The sequence below is a fragment of the Microcaecilia unicolor genome, chromosome 6, assembly GCF_901765095.1.
Source record: "Microcaecilia unicolor chromosome 6, aMicUni1.1, whole genome shotgun sequence".
Taxonomy (NCBI): Eukaryota; Metazoa; Chordata; class Amphibia; order Gymnophiona; family Siphonopidae; genus Microcaecilia; species Microcaecilia unicolor.
The window spans coordinates 188667032-188689505 of NC_044036.1; the positions used below are offsets into that span (position 1 = coordinate 188667032).

The 22474-nt window shown below is 42.2% G+C and overlaps 1 protein-coding gene across 7 annotated transcripts in view; it reads left to right on the forward strand.

Moving 5' to 3' along the window:
• MST1R (macrophage stimulating 1 receptor) overlaps positions 1-22474 on the forward strand; it is a 239425-nt gene that overhangs the window by 128147 nt on the left and 88804 nt on the right. For all 7 annotated transcript variants that reach the window (XM_030205877.1, XM_030205881.1, XM_030205878.1 and 4 more), the window contains exons 5-8: positions 4286-4456; positions 9202-9380; positions 14384-14522; positions 22324-22469. In XM_030205877.1, the coding sequence (XP_030061737.1) occupies positions 4286-4456; positions 9202-9380; positions 14384-14522; positions 22324-22469 (635 nt within the window). The remainder of the gene's footprint in view (positions 1-4285; positions 4457-9201; positions 9381-14383; positions 14523-22323; positions 22470-22474) is intronic.

Sequence of the window (22474 nt, forward strand, 5' to 3'; positions counted from 1 at the left end):
GGGGGGCGGTAGCAGCTACCTTGGGGGGGGAGCGGTAGCGACGTCAGCGGTTCCCTCCCTCCCCTTCCACGCAGTTTCCCTCTCTGTCCCGCCCCCCTCCCGTCATCACGTCTTGACGCGGGGGCGGGACAGAGAGGGAAGTCTCTACTGCGCATTTGCAGGTGAGTCGGTCACTTGCCATTTATAGGTTTGATTGGATGGGTAATGTTTTTCTTGTGTTTTTAAAAAACTTTTTTAATATAGCTCATAGTAACAGACTAGCTTTATCTCTTACTGTAATCCACAATTTACCATTTTTATGGAAATTGCAGAATTGTATTATTATTTTTTATCTAAGTTTCAATAAACCCTTCACAATTTGGAATCTAACTGTGTGAACTGCTTATTGACTGTAAGGAGTGGATAAAACTTCCAGTCAGTCCCCGCTCATTGATGTTCATCCAGAAACAAAGGGTTTCTTCCAGGTACTGTGACCTGGCTTGGCCACTGATTGGAAAACAGGATACTGGGCTAGATGCACCATTGCTCTGACCCGGTATGGCTGCTCTTATGTTCTTAAAAGGAAAGAAAGCTTGGGGGCAAGGGTATGAAAGAACAAGGGGAGAAAGCTGGGGGTTGACCCTTTCAGGGAAAGGAGATCAAGCATAGGAAGAAGTTCAAGCCACATTGGAGGGAGGGAGGGAGGGAGGGAGAGAGAGAGAGAGAGAGAGAGAGAGAGAAAAAAAAAACACTAAGGAGGGTTGAGCCTGAAGAGGGAGAAAGATGTGGAGTGTCGAGTCTGGAGCATGGAGGAACCAGGCCTTATTATGAAGCAAATCCTATGCATGAATTACAAATAAAAGTGTCCTTTTACTAAGCTGTGGTAAGCACTAATGCATGCTTGCTGTGCGAGAAAATTCACTACTGTGGGGCTTGCTCGGGTATCCTGCAGTACTTTTGACCTCTGCACATGCTTCCCATGTGCTAAAAAATATGTTTTTTTTTAGCTCTGGGAGTGTGTTTGGGGTGAGGAGTAGGCATGCCCAGTGCTGATCGGTTAGCATAACTACATTTCTGCGCACCAACAGATTAGTGCGGGAGCCCTTACCGCCCAGTAAATAGATATCGGTAAAGGCTCCCGAGCTAATGGCCACGCGCTAATTTGGAAATGAGTTCATGGCTATTAATTTGGTACCTATGGTTCAACCCTGTATCCCTGTGCAGACCTTGCAGTCTGCTTCAGTGCAGTTATTGGTTTTGCCAGATACGAACCGGGTGCGCCTGCAGGTGACTTGACAGAGTGCTTTTTTTTTTTTTTTTTTTTTTGCAAGCACCATTTTTCTGGAACCAGCTCCCTCGAGGGAAGAAGTGTCCTTTAGGCAGTTGGAGGAAATTGAAAACATTTTTTTTCCAAAAAGCATTTGGGTTGGTTGGCTGACCTGGGTAGATATCACCCTAGGTCTACAGGATGGTAGTATGACTGGTTGGAAGTGTGATTTAGGTCTGCCTTAATTTTATATTGGTGTTCTTTTTCTATGTTTTAAGATGTTTTTATTTTGAACCATTCTGACAATTTAGAAGTGTGGTATATCAAGAGAATTAAACTGTTAAACTCTTAATTGAAGAAATTAAAAATAAGCCATTTTACTGCCACACTAAAAGTGGCCTCAGTGCAAAGGGAAACTCACGTGCTAGTCATAGCACAGGCCACATGTTAGCACAGCTTAGTAAAAGGACCTCAAAACATGCAGTATTTCAAAATATTGTGCACAGAATTTTAATTTTGCACAGAATTCCCCCAACAGTGTTTAGTCTCACTGGGGCAGTAAATTTCATTCTTTGATGCAGGCCACTCTTGGCGTCTCTGTAAAGGATTACTTCAGTTTAGCTAGTATTTGGAAAGAAAGACCCTTCCATCCAACTCCTCCCCAGCTAAAATACAGCATCATACACTCCTAAAAGGAGAAGGAACTTTTTAATACAAATTCATATTTTTAGTTTGGGGCTTGATGTGACCCAGTTTGGATTCAGGCCCACCCCAAATTGTGGCACATTTGCTGTGGCTGGCAGGAATCTGTAAATCCTGCTAGCTGAAGATTTCCTCCTCCTCGGGCAGTTCGCACTCTTCCACATAGCAGCCGGCAGCCCTTAATTCGAGCTGACACTGACATTAGCCCTTTTCTACATGCTCAGTTTTTACACATGCACAGCCTGCTGTTGGCGGCATCAACTCAAGGCAAGGGCTGCCGGCTACCGTTCAGAAGATCACTGACTGCCGGAGAAGAAGAAATCTTCAGATGGCTGGATTTGGGGATACTCGCCAGCTCAGGTGTTTAATATTTTGGGTTGGCAGCCAGAAGAACGAAGAAGGAGCAGGGCTGGGGCTGAATTTTGTGCTCATCTGCTTTAAGCTCAGGCCCACCCAAAATCAGTCATCTGGCTATGCCTCTGCATCCATCATTCTGAGCCTATTGAAGTGATTTGTGCCTTGGCTGCCTCACTCAGGTGGTGGTGGTGGGGGGAGGGGATATGGATAGGCAGATTGTAGTTCCACTTTAATCCTCCATAGTGCCCTGCTAACATGAGGGTGGTGCCTTTAAGTGGGTATGGCATGGTAGATTACGAAAAACATAGTGTTCCTAGGCACCCTACTAATTTTTTATTATTATTTTATGTATAAGATACATAAATGATTTATTATCTATTAATATAACACAACAACAAGGAAATCTCAAAATAAACTTCAGACTCAACGCCTGAACTCTAGGCTGCAAAACTAAAAATTCCTGGCATTGTTCCTGGATAATTCTAGAAAGATCTGGAAAACCTCTTATTTTTGAGCCAAGAAATTTTTTATCAATCACACGGAAACAAGACGTAAGAACAAGAATTTGATCCAATTCCAGAACAAATGTTGCTAGTAAAGTAGTTCTTTGGATCACTATTTTCAAGGAGGATTCCAGGAACTCAGTGATATTCAATACAGGATGTTCTTTCTCTTGTACAAAAACAGAATCAGATTGAGATGACAAATTCAAATATTGAGCCCTCACCACTAGTGGTAAGGACTCTGCTGGTATTTTCAAAATTTCTCGCATATATATGCACAACGGGAGCTATCAAAGGAGACTTACGAAAGTTTTAAAAAACCTTAAAATATTCTTCTGGGTTTGATTTTCTAGATGTTCCATTCTACTATGAATAAAGATCTTATCCTTAATCAAAAGTGCATTTTCTTCTTGGAGCTTATCCACCTTAGCCTCCAGAGAACTCATCTTAGTAGCATAACGTCTCAGTTCTTCAGTATGGGCTTCTGCAGTCTCCCTTGAATTGGATAAATCACCCACAAGCTTGGCCACAGATTTCAGGAAAGTATTAAGGAGATGCATAGTGTCCAACAGAGCATCTAATTGACTATTTTGGGATTTTGCAGCTATTGCAAAGATAGCTCAGAAGCCCTTTGCACTCCTTCTCTCCCAGTGGAACTACTCACTGTTGGCTGTAAATGTTGTTCAGGTTCCACTTCTCTGCTTGAATTCTTGGGGGGGGGGGGAGCAGGAGGAGATTGCAAATGGTGATCCCTCCATCGGGGACAGAGAGAATATTAACCCTCTTCCTGCTGCTCCACTCTCCACTACTCGGGTTACAGCTTCAGGCTGCTGTGGAGCAAGCCCCTGTAGAGGATTCAGAGACACCCCCCCCCCCCCCCACTGCCACTGGGGGTGGTCAAAGAAGGGCTCGTGGTGGGACCCATAGCAGTGCAAAACTGCTCTAAGGTCGTCTGAGCAGTGGATTTGGCGACGACAAGGGAGGAACTTGTTGGGCCACTCCTTTCCTCTTCCTCATAATGACAAGGGGATCCAAGGATTACCCATCAGAGCTAGGTAAGGAGCTGCTATGGCTACAACCTTTCGTGCAGCCATCTTGGATCCAGCACCCTACTAATCTTTATTGATAGGGAAAGTGTATTTAGTTTTATTAGATTTTATGTTGCTTTGCTGTTATATTGTCTCACTTGAGTATAATGTTGATTTATAATCTGCTTTGAAATTGAAATGTTAACCATTATGTACAACATGACTCTTTAAGTTTTGATCCTCAGCTTCAGAGCACGCGGCTCCCTAGAACACCTGGTAGTCATCTAGTCCTTTGTTCCCATCTCCCTTATCCTCCTCCCAGCTAGTAGCACTGTAGGAGGTAGAGTATGAAAGCAGAGATTTCTCTGCCTTTTATCAATGATGATTCTTCTGATACGTGTGTTTTGTAAGCATTTGTTTCTCTTGTGTTATGCCTCCTTGTCCTGTAGGTATCACTGGTGAACATCACTGGCCCAGGCTGTCGACATTTTCTGACTTGCAGTCGTTGTCTGAGGGCACCACGATTCATGCGCTGTGGCTGGTGTGAAAATACATGTACCCATCAGGAGAACTGTAGTGTGCTGTGGAACCAGGAGAGCTGTGCCCCTGTTATAACTGATGTACGCAGGTAGAACTTTATAGTTGTGTGGTAAACAGGGGCTGGATGATGCAACTGTGATAAACAATCCTTCTTTGCTGCCCCTGTTTTCCCCATCATGGTGTAAAAAGTGAAGGAGGCATGAGGAGTCTTGCCAGTCCAGGAGTATCCACCTCTGCCAGCACTCATGTACTTCTGCCTAACCTCATAACTGCATAGTAGGAAGGCATAAGTTCAGCCAATTGCAGGGGCAAGAAAGAAGAGGGATTGGATGAAAGAAGAAAATGACGGTGGAAGGAGGAGAAAGTTGGGATGAAATGGGGCAGATGGGAGGGAGGATAGTGAGAGGGAAGAGGGTAAAAGAGGAAGACACTGGGCAATATGTAAGAGTGGGAGAGAGACAGAGACATGGGGTGAAGCGAGAGAGACAGGTCTGGTATTAGGAGTGGGCAACCATGGTAATTGCCCTGGGACCTTGTGCAACAGGTTGCTCTGTGGCCTTCTGCAGCAGACAGAACCTGATCTGGTACCTGGTGCAGGCAGGGATGAGAACTTCAGGCACAACTAAATCAAGGAAAAGAGCATATGGCACACACTCAAAAGATTCACTGTTGTCCTACCACTTGTCCTGCCTGGACCTCCTGTTATTAGTGAAACACATGTGAGAGCAAGACCATGTCAAGGTCTCCAGCTGCTGGGTCCAAGGAACACTCAAAGTAGATGAAGGGTTAGGAAGATTGGAAATGATCTGGGAAAGGGCTATGAAACAGTAGAGTATTCTTTGGGGGGGGGGGGGGGGGGGGAAGAGGCCCCAGAAAGGGACCCTCAGGAGTGTACAGTTGGGGAAGAAGAGGACTTGGGAAAGGAACATAAAAGGAGTAGGAAGGAGGGAGGGAGAGAGAGGGGAGGGTAAGAGAGAGAGGGAAGATTCAGGATGGGGACACTGGGAAGAATAGAAGGGTGTGAGCAGATCCAGGTGTGATGTTCCAGCCAGTTGGGATTTCAAGATATTCTCAATGAATATTCATGAGATAGATTTGTATGTATTCAAATCTCTCTCATCCATATTCAATGTGGATACTGTGAAAACTCAACTGGCTTGGGGTCCCCCAGGACAGGTTTGGGAATCTCTGCTCTAACCACTACTAGGCTACTCTTTACCTCAGTCACTAGCATTTCAAGAATGTGTTAGTGCACTGGTGGAGGCCAGTACTATAGCACAGTTGTTCCCAAACCTGGTCCCAGAGGTGCCCCAGGCAGTCAGGTTTTCAGGATATTGTAAAGGGTTGGAAAAAAATAAATATATATAAAATAAGAGTGTGTCCCCTTTAAAAGGGGTTTTACCTGGGTGTGTGTGCTGAGGGTTAGAGCTAGGGAGAAGGTTCTAAAGTGACATCACTGGGAGAACAGCTGAGCAAGCTGGCCTGATTGCCTTGGCAACGGCTTGCTGGGCAGTTGGGAGATAGATTTGATGCTGAATAGATCTGTGTTGATGGTCTCTGGTCAGCTGTGAGGAAAAGTCTGTTTTAAAATGGATTAAGTGATTTTTAAGAACTGTTGGTGTGTTGAGAGTGTGACTTTAATTAATTAATTAATTTTAAAAGCCTCCCGCGTCTTTTAAGGCTTTTAGAGTTGTGGTTGAGAGCTGTATGGTAAAGGTGCTGTTTTAATAATAAAATAATTTAATTTATCAAACAATATTATTCAGTCTGATAAGCTGGGGTGGCTTGTTCAGCTAATAATTTGTCACACTGAGTATTTATGAATAATGTGTCATCTGCTGTGCACATTTAATGCTGTCTTTCTAAAGTGGGTTCTGTGAGACACTATTAATTGGAAAACTTTTGCAGAACCTCAGAATAAATTACTTTGAAAAGAAAAAGTAATCAAATTGACTTTAAAATACAGTGGATTTAGAATAGCTGTGAGCTGTTCTGATTTGGGAGATTTTAAAAATCTCTGAATTTGTTTAACTATCTCAGTAGTTCTGTTAATGTAAAAAAATCTGAGAGCATTGTTGATGGGAGGGAGTAGAACAGGGATAATTAATTATATTTTTATTTACTTGGGAAGCTAGTTAGGGAAATAAGTTGAACAATCATATAGGGAAATGAGTTGGAAATTATAGCAAAAGAGGAATTGATTTGATGAATTAGACAGGGATAGGGTTTTGCCTTTTTGATTTTCTTCAAAGCATAGAGTAGTAGGTACTCAAGTTCCGGGTTCCTGCTCCCTGGCAGCGTTGAACCAAAGTACTGGCAACCTCCAAGCAACAAGTGCACCAACGTTAAAGAAAGACCAAAGTTAATACTATACAAGAAAGGTCTACAAAACAGCTAAGTACAAACATCTACAGTGGTTCAGAGACTAAAATTACTTACCTGAAGGTATATAAGTGTTTTTTTCATATCCAAGTGGAGGAGGTTTAATCCTTAAAGAGAAAGAATTGAGACAAAGAATCAATTTCTTTAATAATTTTTTCTGGATAAAGTAAATTTTGAAGAATAGAGAACAGAAACAACTGTACTACTTATCTGACTTGTGATGTGAAAGTTGTTAGTGAGTCTATTTATTGAAGGTGTATACATTTTCTGAAAGTGAGAAAATAATATTTTAATGCAATTGAACAGCTGTCTTATTAATGAAAATTATTACAATTTTATATTGAAATTTTAAAGAAAACACTTTGCACAATAAATTAATTTAATTTCAAGTCTAGTGTGCAATATTGTCATCGCTTTGTAAATTTGAATCATCACCAAGGGAAATTCATTTATTAATATCTTGAATTGCACACTATTTCAAATATAGAATTTCCTTATTTTCTCTGTATTTCCTCAATTGGTGAGTGTTGAGTGTGGGGCCTGTACACCGTGATTACATACTCTTACCATCTGCTCTAAACCTCACCCATAGGGGATCTACAATATCCACAATGAATATTCATGAGAGAGATTTGCATGCAGTGGAGGCAGTGCATGCAAATCTCTTATGAGTATTCATTGTGGATATCCTGAAAGCCTGACTAGCTGGGGCGTCTCCAGGACCAGGTTTGGGAACCACTGCTATAGCATGTTCTGAGCATGCTTAAAATGATATGGGGTCAGTGGTAGGAAAGGGGTTGAAAATTCCAGTAAAAGACTTGGAGGGGTGAGGAGCTGGATGTTTGGTTTAGCATGGAAATTTACGTGCTCATTTACCTAACGTGGAATAATCACAATTCATCTTTTGTGGGCTGAGGGTCATGCATTTGATTTACCACCTTTCTATGGTACAGCCAAGGTGATTTATATATTATATACAGGTACTTTTTCTGATGGATCTATTTCTTGATACTTCCTAGTGACCCATTCTGGCCAATATCAGAGGCAGGATGCTAAGCTTAATGAACCTTTGTTTTGACCCAGCATGACATATCTTGTGCTATATTTACTATGGGGCCAATATTTAAAATGATTTAACCAGGCAGGAGAAGCTCCTTCCTAGCTAAATCACACTGACCAGCTCTAGAACAGATATTCTTCTACACATATCTGGATAGTGTCACTGAATACCTGTTCTCACTGCTGCGGAACTGTCCACCAGGGTGTGGAGATGAGGTAGACCCAGAAGTTATCCAGGTACCACAGATATTCAATCCCTGATACTTTAGCTCCTTTATTACTGCAATTCCTTACTTCATGTTCTACCATTATACCAATTATGCAGACTACAGCTGGTTCAAAACACAGCAGTTAAATTGATACACAGTGCCACAAGGTTTAATAGTGCTTTTCCCCTCTTCTTCAAGATTGTTACCATCTTCCGAACTCTTCATTCTGGTCTCCCACCCTTTCTACTCAAACATACTCTTTTCTCCAATATGCAAGTTATATTCCTCCCAATAACAATTTTTAGTAGTACCTTCGTTTCTTCAGGTGTGCTCACATCTTGCAAGAACCACCTCATTCTCAGTTGTTTCACCCATCCTATGGCATAATATCCCTTTGCAGTTACGAACTGAACTCTTGCTTCTAAAATTTAAAGATATTCTTAAAACTCAATTTTCACTAAAGTATTTACCTCTGCTTCTTGATGATTACAACTCTTTTTTTTTTTTTTTTTACCATCCCTCGCAGTGATTTCACCCCCTTCACACTTGTGTCAATTGTCTCTTTTTCACTCCCCTTCCCCACCTCATGTTCCTCCCTGGTTTAATTGAATTTATTTTTAATTCAATTCTACTCCTCTCTTGGATTTTATTGAATCCCCATATAGCTTAATCTCACCTTTTGTTTCTGCCCATTCTAACCATAATACATTTTGATTTGTGAACCGCTTAGGTATTTTATTGTTTGTGGGATATTAAATAAAGCTGAACTGTGAACTGCCAGTGCTCAGATAGCTTATTGGGCATATTGGACCGTACAAAATGAAGTCCTAGCTATTCAGGATAACTTCCTGGTGTCCCAAACACCTGGCTATTCAGTGCTATACTATTGCTTGCATAGGGGTAGACAGTGAATATCTTTTTAAAGAAATACTAACCACCACAGGCTGAACATCGGGCACTACATTGCATGGCCAAAATTGGCTCCAGAACCCATGAGAGAGGCAGAATGGAATTGCTAAGAAGATGAAAGTAATAACCTTGTATGTGTTTAAAGTATATTTTTTGGTTCTTGGTTTGTGAAAGGTTGGCCATCCCTGTTCTATGCTTAGACATGACCATTTTCTTTTGCTTCTATAACCAAACCCTACCATTTTTATTTTTATTTGCTCTTACAGTTTTACCCAAAGAGTGCCCCTTTCTCTGGCAACACTGAGATGACAATCTGTGGCAAACATTTCCTGTCTCAGCCCTTCTATGGTGCTCCCACTAACTCTCCAGTTGACCCCGATACACACCATGTCATGGTAGGACACAGACATTGCCTTGTTATCCCAGAGAACAGCACAAGACAGAGGTAATTTGTGAGCTCGGTGTGGTATGGGGTGCAGTACTAACTTGTTGGAGTGAGGCACTATAGGCTTGGTATTTATTCCTAATCCTCGAGGGCCACCAGCAGGACAAATTTTCTGGGATGAATATGCATGAGAGAGATTTGCTTACACTGGTAATAGAAGGCAGGCGTGTTTATTAAGGATATACTGAAAACATAGGCGCCAACTTTTCAAAATTATTGGGGGTGCTAAGCCCAATGGAAATGACCCCTCCCTGGACACATACAAGGAATTTTCTCAATATTGGGGGTGCTCAAGCACCCACAGCACCCACAGATTCGGCTCCAATGACTGAAAACCTTATCTGTTGGCATTCCTGAAGGATTAGGAGTGAAGACCAAGGAACTATGGGATGCATGCTTTCAGTTCAAGGACATGTGTAACTGACTGCTTGCACATGTGATGCAGTTTAGGTGAGCAATTGTGTGAAAGAGTGTATTGCTGGCAGGGTGTGTGTGTGTGTCATGGTGACAGACCCTTTGACTGACTTCATTCATTGCATAATTGCACAGTGCAGTGCTAACAAAGGAAGGAAAGTTGTGAAAGGCACTACAGTCACAGCAGCACAGAGGTATATAGCCCAATTTTACATAGGACATCTAGGTAAGAAGTGGAACATTCACAATTTGCTAAATGTGGAGCCTTTTGGAAAATACATGTAAGGCTGTGGAAGAAACACATGTACAGCACAAACAGCCATTATACAAAAAAAAAAAAAAAAAAGCGCCACTGTAAAAAGAGCAGCATCCCATGCACATATTCAACAGACTGCTAAAATCTGTCATTTCTTTCTCTATAATATCACCAAAATTCGTCCTTTCCTGCCCTGAGCACAATACCAGAACCCATATCCACACTCTTATCACACCTCTCGCTTAGACTATTGCAACTTGCTTCTCACAGGTCTCCCAGTAAGCCATCTCTCTACCCTTCAATCAGTTCAAAATTCTGCTGCATGATTTATATTCTGCCAGTGTCGCTATGCTCATATTAGCCCTCTCTTCAAGTCACTTCATTGGCTCCCTATTCGTTTCCGCATACAGTTCAAACTCCTCTTATTGACTTACAAGTGCATTCACTCTGCAGCTCCTCAGTACCTCTCCACTCTTATCTCTCCCTACACTCCTCCCTGGCAACTCCGTTCACTGGGTAAATCTCTTTTATCTGCACCCTTCTTCTCCACTGCTAACTCCAGACTCCATTCCTTTTATCTTGCTGCACCATATGCATAGAATAGACTTCCTGAGCCAGTACATCAAGCTCCATCTCTGGCCGTCTTCAAATCTAGACTAAAAGCCCACCTTTTTTATGCTGCTTTTAACTCCTGACCCTTACTCACTTGTACAGTAACTGTGTTTTATCATCCCTACCTTATATTAATTCCCTTATCCCTTATTTGTCCTGTCTGTCCTAATTAGATTGTAAGTTCTGTTGAGCAGGGTCTGTCTCTTCATGTCCAGTGTACAGCACTGCGTACATCTAGTAGCACTATAGAAATAATACCCCAAAAGTATCAACACCCCAGATCACACCCTTCCTATCTCAGGCAGCCTGAAAATCCTTGACGTGACAACAGACCAACATTTAACACTAGAGAGCCAAGTGGCATCCACAACAAAGAAAATGTTCGACTGAATGTGGAAACTGAAACAATTCTTCCCGAGGGTCACATTTCGCAACCTGATACATTCAATGGTACTAAGCCACGTAGACTACTGCAATGGAATCTATGCGGGATGCAAAGAACAAACCTTAAAGAAACTTCAGACCGCTCAAAACACGGCAGCCAGACTAATATTTTGAAAAACGCGATTTGAAAGCACGAAACCCTACACTGGCTCCCAATCAAAGAATGCTTTGCTTTCAAATTTTGCAACCTGGTTCACAAAATCATTTATGGTGAAGCCCCGGGATACATGACAGACCTAATCGACTTACCAACTAGAAACACATCCGAATCAACACGAACATATCTAAACCTGCACTACCCAAACTGTAAAGGCCTTAAATATAAATCAACCTACGCATCCAGCTTCTCCTACATAAGCATACAACTGTGGAACGCACTACCAAAAAGCATTGAAAATCACTAAAAACTAACCTGTTCAAAAAGGCATACCCTACCGATCCAACTTAAATGCCTAATCTCTGCAACACAACAAAACTAAAGAACACAATGGAAATAACTCAACTCTTCTGCTGTATGATTCCCTAATGTGGCTATGCCACATGAACTCTATCCTACCACAACATCACTTTGTATTTGTTCACACTGGAGCCTGCAAATGCCTCTCCAGCACTATGTAAGCCACATTGAGCCTGCAAATAGGGGAAAGGGGGGGGGGGAGGGAATGGGACTTATACCACCTTTCGGTGTTTTTTCCAACTACATTCAAAGTGGTTTACATATTATATACAGTTACTTATTTGTACCTGGGACAATGGAGGGTTAACAGACTTGCCCAGAGTCACAAGGAGCTGCAGTGGGAATCAAACCCAGTGCCCCAGGATCAGAGTCCGCTGCACTAACCACTAGGCTACTCCTCCACTCCACAATGTGGGATACAAATGTAACAAATAAATAAGTAGTAGTAGCAGTAGTCAGGGATCTATATATGCAAATGCTACCACATATACATATAGGTGGTGGCTTTTGAAACCTGCTAGTGTAAAGGCTGGCATTTGCACCTAATAAGATAAAGACTATATACAATTGCACATCCAAGGGGAGCCAATTAAAGAGTAAAGTTCCAGGCTCAAATTTTTGGATTTTTTTGAGGTGGTTTGTAATACCAGAAAGTTAAGCACAAAACCTCAATCATTCCTTAGAACACAAGGTCCAGTCAAGCAGTTAGCTAACACATATGTGTGCCAGGGAACATGTGTACATGCTGAAGGAGAAAGTGTTTGAGTGTATTTGCTTTCCAAAATAAGAAATATATGGATACTTTGTAGGCCCAACCTACACTGTATGAGAGCAGCATATCTAGTGGCATGGAGGGACATTTTCTAAAGGATGTACAAATCAGAATAAGAACATAAGAGTAGCCATACTGGGTCAGACCAATGGTCCATCCAGCCCAGTATCCTGTTTTCCAAATAGTGGCCAAGCCAGGTCACAAGCACATGGCAGAAACCGAAATCGTGACAACATTCCATACTACAAATCTCAGGGCAAGCCATTGCCTACCCATGTCTGTCTCAATAGCAGACCATGGACTTCTTCTCCAGGAATCCATCCAAACCCTTCCTAAATCCAGAGATGCTAACCGCTGTTTCCACATCCTCCAGCAAAGAGTTCCACAGCCCAACCACTAATTGAGTGAAAAAGCATTTCTTCCCATTTCTTCCAATAGTATTTCCATGTAACTTCCTCAAGTGTCCCCCAGTCTTTGTACTTTTGGAACGAGTAAAAAATCAACTCTGCTCTTTCTACATCACTCAGGATTCCGTAGACGTCAACCACATCTCCCCTCATCTGTCACCTCTCCAAGCAGAAGAGCCTGACCTCCTCATACTAGAGGAGTTCCATCCCCTTTATCATTTTGGTCGCCCCTCCCCGAACCCCCTCCAATTCTGCTACCTCTCTCCTGAGATACGGCAACCAGAACTGAACGTAATACCCAAGGTTTGGACACACCATGGATCGACACAAAGGCATCATAGCGGTATCCTCAGTCCTATTCACCATCCCCTTCCCAACAATTCCCAAAATGTATTTTCTAAAAGGAAATATGTTAGGATTTCCTGTAAAAAAATACATGAGATGGACGTCCGTGTGCTGAGGTCCCGCATGAACACCTATTTTACAAACTAGAACACCCAGCATATGAACAGCAAAAAAAGCAAGGATGAGGACGTCTGTCTGGCAGCATTCTTAGAAGAATGGCCACACATAAGTCCCTTCAGAGCAGAGGAGCAGTCTAGTGGTTATTGCAGTGGATTTTAAACCAAGACCCTCAGGTTCAAATCCCATTTTAACTCTTGTTTTGTAATTGTGAGCCCTCCAGGAATAGAAAAATTCCTACTGTACCTGAATGTTCACCACTTAAATAGCCTTCAGGCTTGCGGGTGGCTTATATATTTAAGTACAGTAGGTATTCACAATAATAATAAAAAGAGTTAAAGTGGGATTTTAACCAGGATCCTTTGGTTTAAAATCCACTCCACTAATCACTAGGCTACTCCTCAGACTTGCTTCCCACTTTGCTAAGAACACCCATAATACCTGAAGCTGTCATAGAGCCTGGTATCTCCTTTCAGTTTCACTTTCAGGGGTGATGGAGGAGGACAGCAGCCAGTGGTCAGCTGCTCGATCAGAACACCTGTGACTGAAATAGGTCTAACTTAGAACACCCTTTTTTTTTAGGCTTGAATGTTTCTTCCTGTTTGGTAATCGCTATTGGACATCTAGTTTATGGGTCCTCATCCCGCCTGCAACATGCCTCCTTCCTATTTGGACATCCCTTTTCTGTATTTGCAAAATTGGAATTTAGACATTTCAAGCACATGGACATCCATTTGGGCATTTTGAGATGTCCATATGCTTCAAAAATAAGCTCCATAGTGTGAAACAGGTTACATTCAGTACAAGATGAGGATATGTATGAGTGCAGCAGACCTAGTAGCATAGTGTGAGACAGGCTGAAGAGGAGCATATGATGAACAAGCAGCATAACTCTGGTTTACACTGACCTTTGCTCATTTTACTCTTATGCTGTTGATAATATGTAAATTGCTCTTCATAAAAGCAGTTGATAAATCTCAATAAATAAAAGCAACCAGAAGTATAAACAGAGCCTGTATAAATGTTGAATAGTGGTATGTTAATACAGTGTGATTGTTTGCAGAGCAAGGTGAAGGGGTGCATACAGTGCATGAATGTAGCACACCTGGTGGTACAGTATGCAATGGCTTCCTTTATTTCTTGGTGCTCATGTCCTCATACTGTGTGTTTTCTTCTCAGCTTAGTTTGTAAGCTTGACGTAGAGGAGGGGAAAGAAGTGTCTGGATCTGCCAGCATTGTGGTGACAATTACAGAGAAGACAAAAAGTTTTCCATATTACATTCATGGCACTGCCACCAGCACTGGGTTTACTTTTGTGGTAAGTACCACTGCCCTTGGAATAATGAACTGTTATTTTGCTGCAGAAATTAATTTCAGGATGTATGAGTGGTATGTACTGTCAGAACAATTTATACATTAATATCTGATTGCATGAGTTAGATATAAGAATACAAAATGTACTATATCAAATCAGACCAAAGATCCATCAAGTCCAGCAACCTGTTCTAATAGTGACTATCATGGGAAAATTTTACAATTTGGTTCTTATTAGGTAGTTTTCAGATTCTGAATTATTTGGATCTTTCAGGTCAATGGGGCAAGCAATTTTGCACTCTAGCAGTGGGGTTCTCTATCCATTTTTAATCAAAGTTGCTTAAATCTTGCTGGCAGGTATCTGCCACAGAAGCAACAGCACTCTGATATCAAAAGTGGCTTGAAGACCTCATGGCACCAAAAGAGTGGCAAAGGGCACCAACAGTGGCATAAATACTGCAAGCTACTGTGAAAGGGATAAAGGGACACCAACATTGCCAGGAAGACCCCAAGCTTACTAGGAGAGGACTACTAAACTTGTAGATAACCAGCAACCCCAAGATAAGCAAATGTTGGGTGTAATCACGCTTCTGGAAACTTCAGCTAAAATGTGGATAATGAGGATGTTCTTTAAAAATAAGGAAAAGACTTTTAAGGGACTGAGAATTCAAATTTTCCCGGATGTTTCAAGAGACACCCAGAAAAGACGTCAGCAATTTCTTCTAATGAAACCAGATGTGCTTCAGTTGGGGGCTATTTTTTTTCTTACATTATCCTTGTAAATGTGTGATCAGATACCGATCAGTTAAATATGTTTTTTATGAACCATCCCATCTTACAGTTTTTTTTTTTACCATCTAAATGGAGCATAGGGGGGTGATCTGCCTAGTGACTGGCTCTCATTTTATAATAGTATTCCAGGGGCAAGTTAGGTTACAATTTGCAGTTATAATTTTCTTAATTCTCCACTGTTTGGAATATTGGATCTCATTTGTGGTCTTGAGTATGATTAGCAGAAAAATGTTTCTTTTTCTCTTTAATTGCTTTATTTAATATTGCTATATGTTTAATGTTATCATACTTTTCTGTACAAGTAGTACTTTTTGCTTGTTTAATAATTGAAATATTGATAAATAAAATAAAATAAATCTTAGCTACCAAATTCTGGACCATCTTTCAAGCTTTGTTAGGTCCCGCCTCATGTTATTCCTTATAAGACAGAACCTTGCAACACATCACTGGTAACATCCCTTTCCTCAGAGTGAGCTCCATTTACCACAACACTCTGTAGCCTTCCACTCAACCAGTTTCTAACCCAGTCAGTGACTTTAAGGCCCATAACAAGGGTATTCAGTTTAAGGGGGGAAAGGGAAATGGGACTTGATATACCGCCTTTCTGTGGTATTTTGCAACAACATTCAAAGCGGTTTACATATGTGCAGGTACTTATTTTGTACCTGGGGCAATGGAGGATTAAGTGACTTGCCCAGAGTCACAAGGACCTGCAGTGGGAATCAAACCCAGTTCCCCAGGATCAAAGTCCGCTGCACTAACCACTAGGCTACTTCTCTACTAGGCTTTGCTAAAATCTAAATACATCACTTCTAGCACTCTACCTCAATTCAACTCTTGTCATCCAATCAAAGAAATTAATCAGATTTGTCTGACAAGTCTCTAGTGAAACCATGCTACCTTGAGTTCTGCAATTCATTGGATCCCAGAAACCTCACTATTCTCTGTTTTAAAAGTATTCCCATAATTTACTTACCACACAAGTCAGAGGTTTTCAACCTCCTCTTTGCTTCTGTTTTTGTGGAGAGAGACCACATCCATCCTTGCGACTCTAGAGAAGCACATTAGAGCCAGCAGAGCCATTAGAACTTCCCTAAGATACTTTAGTACCCTCAGATGTACACCATTGCTTTATCCGTCTTTAGTTTAGCTAGCTTCTCATGAACACAGTCCTCTGAAAATCATTCAGGATCTACTATAGACGAAAGTAACACCACATTGGTAAGAAAAAAACAGTGCAATGAAGACAAAAGGTTTGGGAATTGGTTTTCAGTGGACAGGTCAACATTCTACATAGCATCAATGCTGAAAGTCTTCTAAGGTACTCAGGTGGACAAAATGTTTTCTTAAGAGTTGTTAAACTGGAGTGTGCTTGGTAATTGGGGGCTAGGAGTGCAGCAATCATTTTCCGTTAACAAGCAGGACTTGTTTTTTGGGGGGTACAGGGGTAAATGAGTAGATTTCATGGGCCATAAGGGAGGTTTCTTGGAGGAGGGGGAGGGGGGCAAAGATAAAACTGTTTTGATGACGACTTGGTCATTTGGTTTACTGAGTGCTTATGTTACTACTACCTGTTGTATTATTGCTTCCTTGGTTGTAAGTTATTATTGAATTGTCATCAATAAAAACATGATGAAACATAACAAGCAGGACTGAGTCAGGTACAGAAATTGATGATGTCATCCGATGGTGCTGGGATGGAATTGGTCTCCCAGAGTTCAGAACTTAGTGTAAAGCTCCTCTGTTTTGTTTTTTCTGCTCATCCGAATGGACACTAACAAAGCTCCCCCTTAATTGCCCCATATACAAAAACTTAATTTGTGAACCCAATAGGACACACAAAGTACCTACATATATTATATGTAAACCTCTTTGGTTGTACTACAGAAAGGAAGTATATCAAATCCATGAACCTTTACTCCTTCTGTTATATCTTTTTTGAGATGGGATGTCCAGAACTGAACACAATATTGAAGATGCAGATGCACCAGGAATCTATATGGAGATAAAATTATATTCACAGTTTTGTTCTCTATCCCTTTTCAAATAATTCCTAATTTCTATGGCTTTTTTAACAACCACAGCACACAGGGCTGAAAATGCCATCCTATTATCCACAGTGACTCCAGTATCTTTTTCTTGGGTGGTGACTCCTTGTCAGACTTGTGAGTTCTTGTAACAAGTAGAGCGCTGCTGAGCCCGAAACTCGGACCAGGTTCTGCTTGGCAGCTGGACAACCCCGGGTTTCACCTGCGCTGACCACCGTTCCCCAGAGGTTGAGCCCCTAGGTGTGGGTGGCCTACAGGACTTACGAGACGGAGCTGGAAGCGGGGTGGTGAACGTATCGGCCAGGCAGGCAGCAGGCAAGAGAGTGATCCAGATACAGGCAAAGTCAATAGGCAGGCAGAAGGCAGGGGAGTAATCCAGGAACAGGCAAAGTCAGTAGGCAGGCAGCAGGCAAGAGAGTAATTCAGGCACAGGTAAAGTCAATAGGCAGGCAGCAGACAAGAGAGTAATCCAGGTACAGGCAAAGTCAGCAACGAGGGACAAAGTAGAGAAGAAGCAAACTACTGAGCAAGTAACACCTACCAAAGTAGAAGCCGAAGCATGGAGTCCAGGAAGAGCTCAGCTGATAAAGTGCTGGTGTCTGACATCAGCAGGGGGAAGGAGCACAGTCATAGGAGAAGAGCAGGGGAAGGAGGAACTGGAAGACCAATAGGAGAGAAGCAAGGGAAGCCAGGCAGAGGGAGAGCAGACACAGGTGCGTGGAAGCAAAGCAATCAAGGAGCCTGCAACCACCGTCTCTCTGAACAAACCCAGAGAAGAACTACACACACATGGCTCAGGGCTGTGCCAGTCAAGTGTGCATGTCGACAGGACCCTGCGGAGCCCGAGGATGCCGCTTGCGTTGAGGTAGGGGAAATGACACTCCTAACATAGAACCTAGTATTTGTAATTGGGATTATTTTTCCCGATGTGCATCATTTTGCATCTGTCTATTATAATTACACATCACATGTAGATACCCAGTCTTCTAGTTTTACAAGATTGTTCTACAGATCCTCACAATCCTTAATCCATTTTAATGACTTTGAGTAACTTTGTGTTTTTCTGATCAGTACAGGACTAGGGGGCATGCAATGAAGCTACAAAGTAGTAAATTTAATACAAATCAGAGAAAATATTTCTTCACTCAATGTGTAATTAAACTCTGGAATTTGTTGCCAGAGAATGTTGTAAAGGCGGTTAGCTTAGCGGGGTTTAAAAAGGGTATGGACAGCTTCCTAAAGGAAAAGTCCATAGACCATTATTAAATTGACTTGGGAAAATCCACTGCTTATTTCTGGGATAAGCATTATAAAACGTATTGAGCTTTTCTGGGATCTTGCCAGTTATTTGGAAACAGGATACTGGGCTTGATGGACCTTTAGTATGTCCCAGTGTGGCAATACTTATGTACTTATGACTCCTGGGGAAGTCCACTAGTGATCTTTTTCTATGTGGGTAATAGACCTTTCAGTCCTACTCTCTGCATTCCTACTTTTCCATTATTCTAATTTCCAAAGGACTTTGTCAAATGCCTTCTGAAAATCCAAATTCATTATATTAACTGGCTCACCATGTTTGTTTACACTTTCAAAAACATCTAATAAATGAAGACTTGAAGGGGCATAATCGAACGCGAACGTCCATCTGCATGGGTGACTATCTCCGAGGACGGGTACGCGAAGGGGCGGGACAGACCGTATTTTCGAAAAAGATGGGCGTCCATCTTTTGTTTCGATAATACGGTTGGTGCCGCGCAAATGCATCGGATTTGGGCGGATTTGAGATGGGTGGTATCGGTTTTCAGCGATAATGGAAACCGAAGGCGCCCAGCTCCAAAACGAACACATCCAAGGCATTTGGTTGTGGGAGGGGCCAGGATTTGTAGTGCACTGGTCCCCCTCTCATGCCAGGACACCAACCGGGCACTCTAGGGGGCACTTGTAAACAATAAAAAAAATAATAAAATACCTCTCAAGTCCATAGCTCCCTTCCCTTGGGTGCTGAGCCTCTCCAAATCCCCCCAAAACCCACTCCCCACAACTCTACACCACTACCATAGCACTTATGGGTGAAGGGGGGCACCTAGATGTGTGGGTACAGTGGGTTTTGGGGGGGGTTGGAGGGCTCCCATTTAACAGCATAAGTGTAACAGGTGGGGGGGGGGGGGCCTGGGTCCACGTGCCTGAAGTGCACTGCACCCACTAACAACTGCTCCAGGGACCTGCATACTGCTGTCATGGAGCTGGGTATGACATTTGAGGCTGGCATACAGGCTGGGAAAAAAACGTTTTTTAAAGTTCTTTTTTTTTTTTTGGTGGGAGGGGGTTAGTGACCACTGGGGGAGTCAGGGGAGGTGATCCCCGATTCCCTCCGGTGGTCATCTGGGCAGTTGGGGCACTTTTTGGGTATTTGTTCGTGAAAAAAAGGGTCCAAAAAAAGCGGCCCAAATTCTCGCTTCTGCCGCCCTTCTTTTTTCCATTATCAGCCGAGCTTATGACATTGTCTGCGTAGATAAAAGGTTAAGGCCTTGGTTGGATAAGGACTTGGCTAGTGGGATCATCATTAAGTTGAAGAGGGTCGGTGATAGCGGTGATCCTTGTGGTACTCCACAGTCTACTTTCCACGGCAATGATGTTCTACTTGTTTGTTTCAAAAGCAAATCTAATAAATTGATAAGATTTGTCTTTCCTGAACCCATGCTGACTCATTCCCATTAAGGCATGTCTGTGTATATGGTTGGTAATTTTATCTGTTTAGTATACTGTGCTAACGGGAATGAGGGTGGGCACAGAACTCAGGTAAATTAGCAGTTGCAGTTGAAAGAAGATACTCTTTATTGTAAGTATCAAGTAGGGTCCTGTTCCATTCACAGGTAAGGGAGAGAAAATAAACACAAAAATGTCCTTTAAATGTAACAAGGGTCTCCAGTTGTCTGCTCCTACAGGGTCACGGTGTATGCTACTGTTTCTCAGCATGGCAGTACACTTTGCCTGTCTCAAACCTGGCTCCCCAGACTTACCAATATAGTCTCTAGCAGTTACTTGGGTGACTCTGACACTGTGAGAGAGTATCCTTAAGGGGAGGTGACAGTATAGATTCCCTCACATATAACTTCAACCATTTTGCCAGCACTGATGCCAGACTTACATGTCTATGCTTTTGCAGATCACCACTAACCCTTTTCAAAGTTGGCACTATATTGGCCAAGCTATAGTCATCCAGGATTGTCTATTATAAACACCTGTTATTTTCACCTGCAAAGAAAGGTTCTGGAGGACACAGCCTCATGTGGAGAATCCCAAGAGTGGGGAGAGGGGGAATGAGAAAAGAAGGAATGTTTTTTAGTGAATACCTAAATGAATATCCTTATTATCCTGTCAGACCAGTCCAGATATATTGGTATATGCCCTTCTGCAAGCAGATAGAGGCAAATAACCACTTCTCTCTCAGTTGAGCAACATGTCAGAATTCTCCAGCAGTAGTCATGTGGACCTTATGTGGTATATCAAGCCTCTGGAAATAAGTAAGTGGTGGTGCAGCAGCAGGTTTGTGCTAGTGCAGTTCCATTTTGTGGCATGGAAGCCACCCAGCAAGCCACTTCAAGTTTGCTATCTGCTGGTGGTGGCTGGGCAGCTTGGATGCAGAACAGCTGATCTCTTCACAGAGAGAGGAATCCTTGGTGGTTAGGATATTCAAAAGGAGGAGGAGCTAGCCTGCCTTATTTCTCAGGTCACTAGCTTCTTACAAATTTCAGGGGAGGCTGTGGAGGAGTAACCCGAAGGCCCCTTTGCCTTTATATTATAAGCAAGCCTGTAGAATGCACTGCTTATTTAATTAGGTATACTGGGGGAGGGAACTTTTATTTATGTTAGATAATCTGTTTAAGAGATGAATGTTATCTGCTAGGCACTGTCAGTGGTTTGGGCTATAAATGTTCTAAAAGAAATACATTTTATTCCCCTTTCCCTGTCTGGGAACTCAGCCTCCTCAGTATTCCTGTGGACCATAGGGTAAAAAAAACCCTGTATAGCTACATTCTGTCTTCCATGCTCCAAGTCCTTGCTGCTTTTGCCACTCTATATGCTCCCAAGGTCCATGTACCAGCTAAAGAACCTATGTCCAGGAGAAGACAAGGCTATGCTGTTTTGTGGTATACATATTTTTCTTTTTACCCAGAAATGAAGTCTGCAAATATACTGCAGTTGATCACTTTAATCATAATAATTTAATATACTTAGGATTAACTTTTTCACTTATTTATCTACTTGATTTTGAAATCTGATGGAGACTGTCTTTGTGCCAGACCGGAGGGAGGGGGAGAGGAGAGGGTGAGAGGGGGATCCAGAAAGTGGAGTGGAGGGCATTGATCCAAATAGCCTTGGTACCAGGCTCTGATAGGTTGATATTCAAAAGCAGTAGCAGCACTGATTACATGTGTTTAAAAAAATTAAAAAGTGGAATGGTTTTGGAAAAAGTAAGGTCAGAAAGAAGACTTACTTATTAAGTAGGAACTGCAGGATATCTATGACCTGGATTGGTCACTGTCAGAAGCAAGATGCTGGGCTTTGGAGGTTGGTCTGACTCAGCCATGTTCAAAACAAATAAAATACATGTTTAGCTTCTTACAGGTAAATAGCAGGTATACTTTTAGTCACACAAATATGCATTTAAAGTTATACATATATTTTCAAAGGGCTGTTTATACAATTTTCCACTGCTGAAAATACGTATAGCTTTAACATAGTTCTCTTGCACCCTTCTGTTCCCACGTTTCTACTGCCTGTTGTGCTAGATCCATGCTCCCTGTTGTTTCAGTTTGAACGTATCTCTTATGCATGTAAAGTTATATAACAGTCATGCCACTTAATACTGACCTCTGAGTTTTTTTTGCTTCTCACAAGGACAGGGTGTGTGGTTCCTCGCTGGCTCTTCAGTAAGTTCTTGCTCTGTTTTTTCATTCCTAGGAGCCTCTTGTAACTTCCATTATACCTGCATATGGGCCACTGGCTGGGGGCACCGAGCTGTCCATCCGAGGGAAACATCTGACAACAGGGATCAACAGGAAAGTTCTGGTGAATGGGATGCTGTGTCCCCTGATTGAGGAACTGAGGTAAA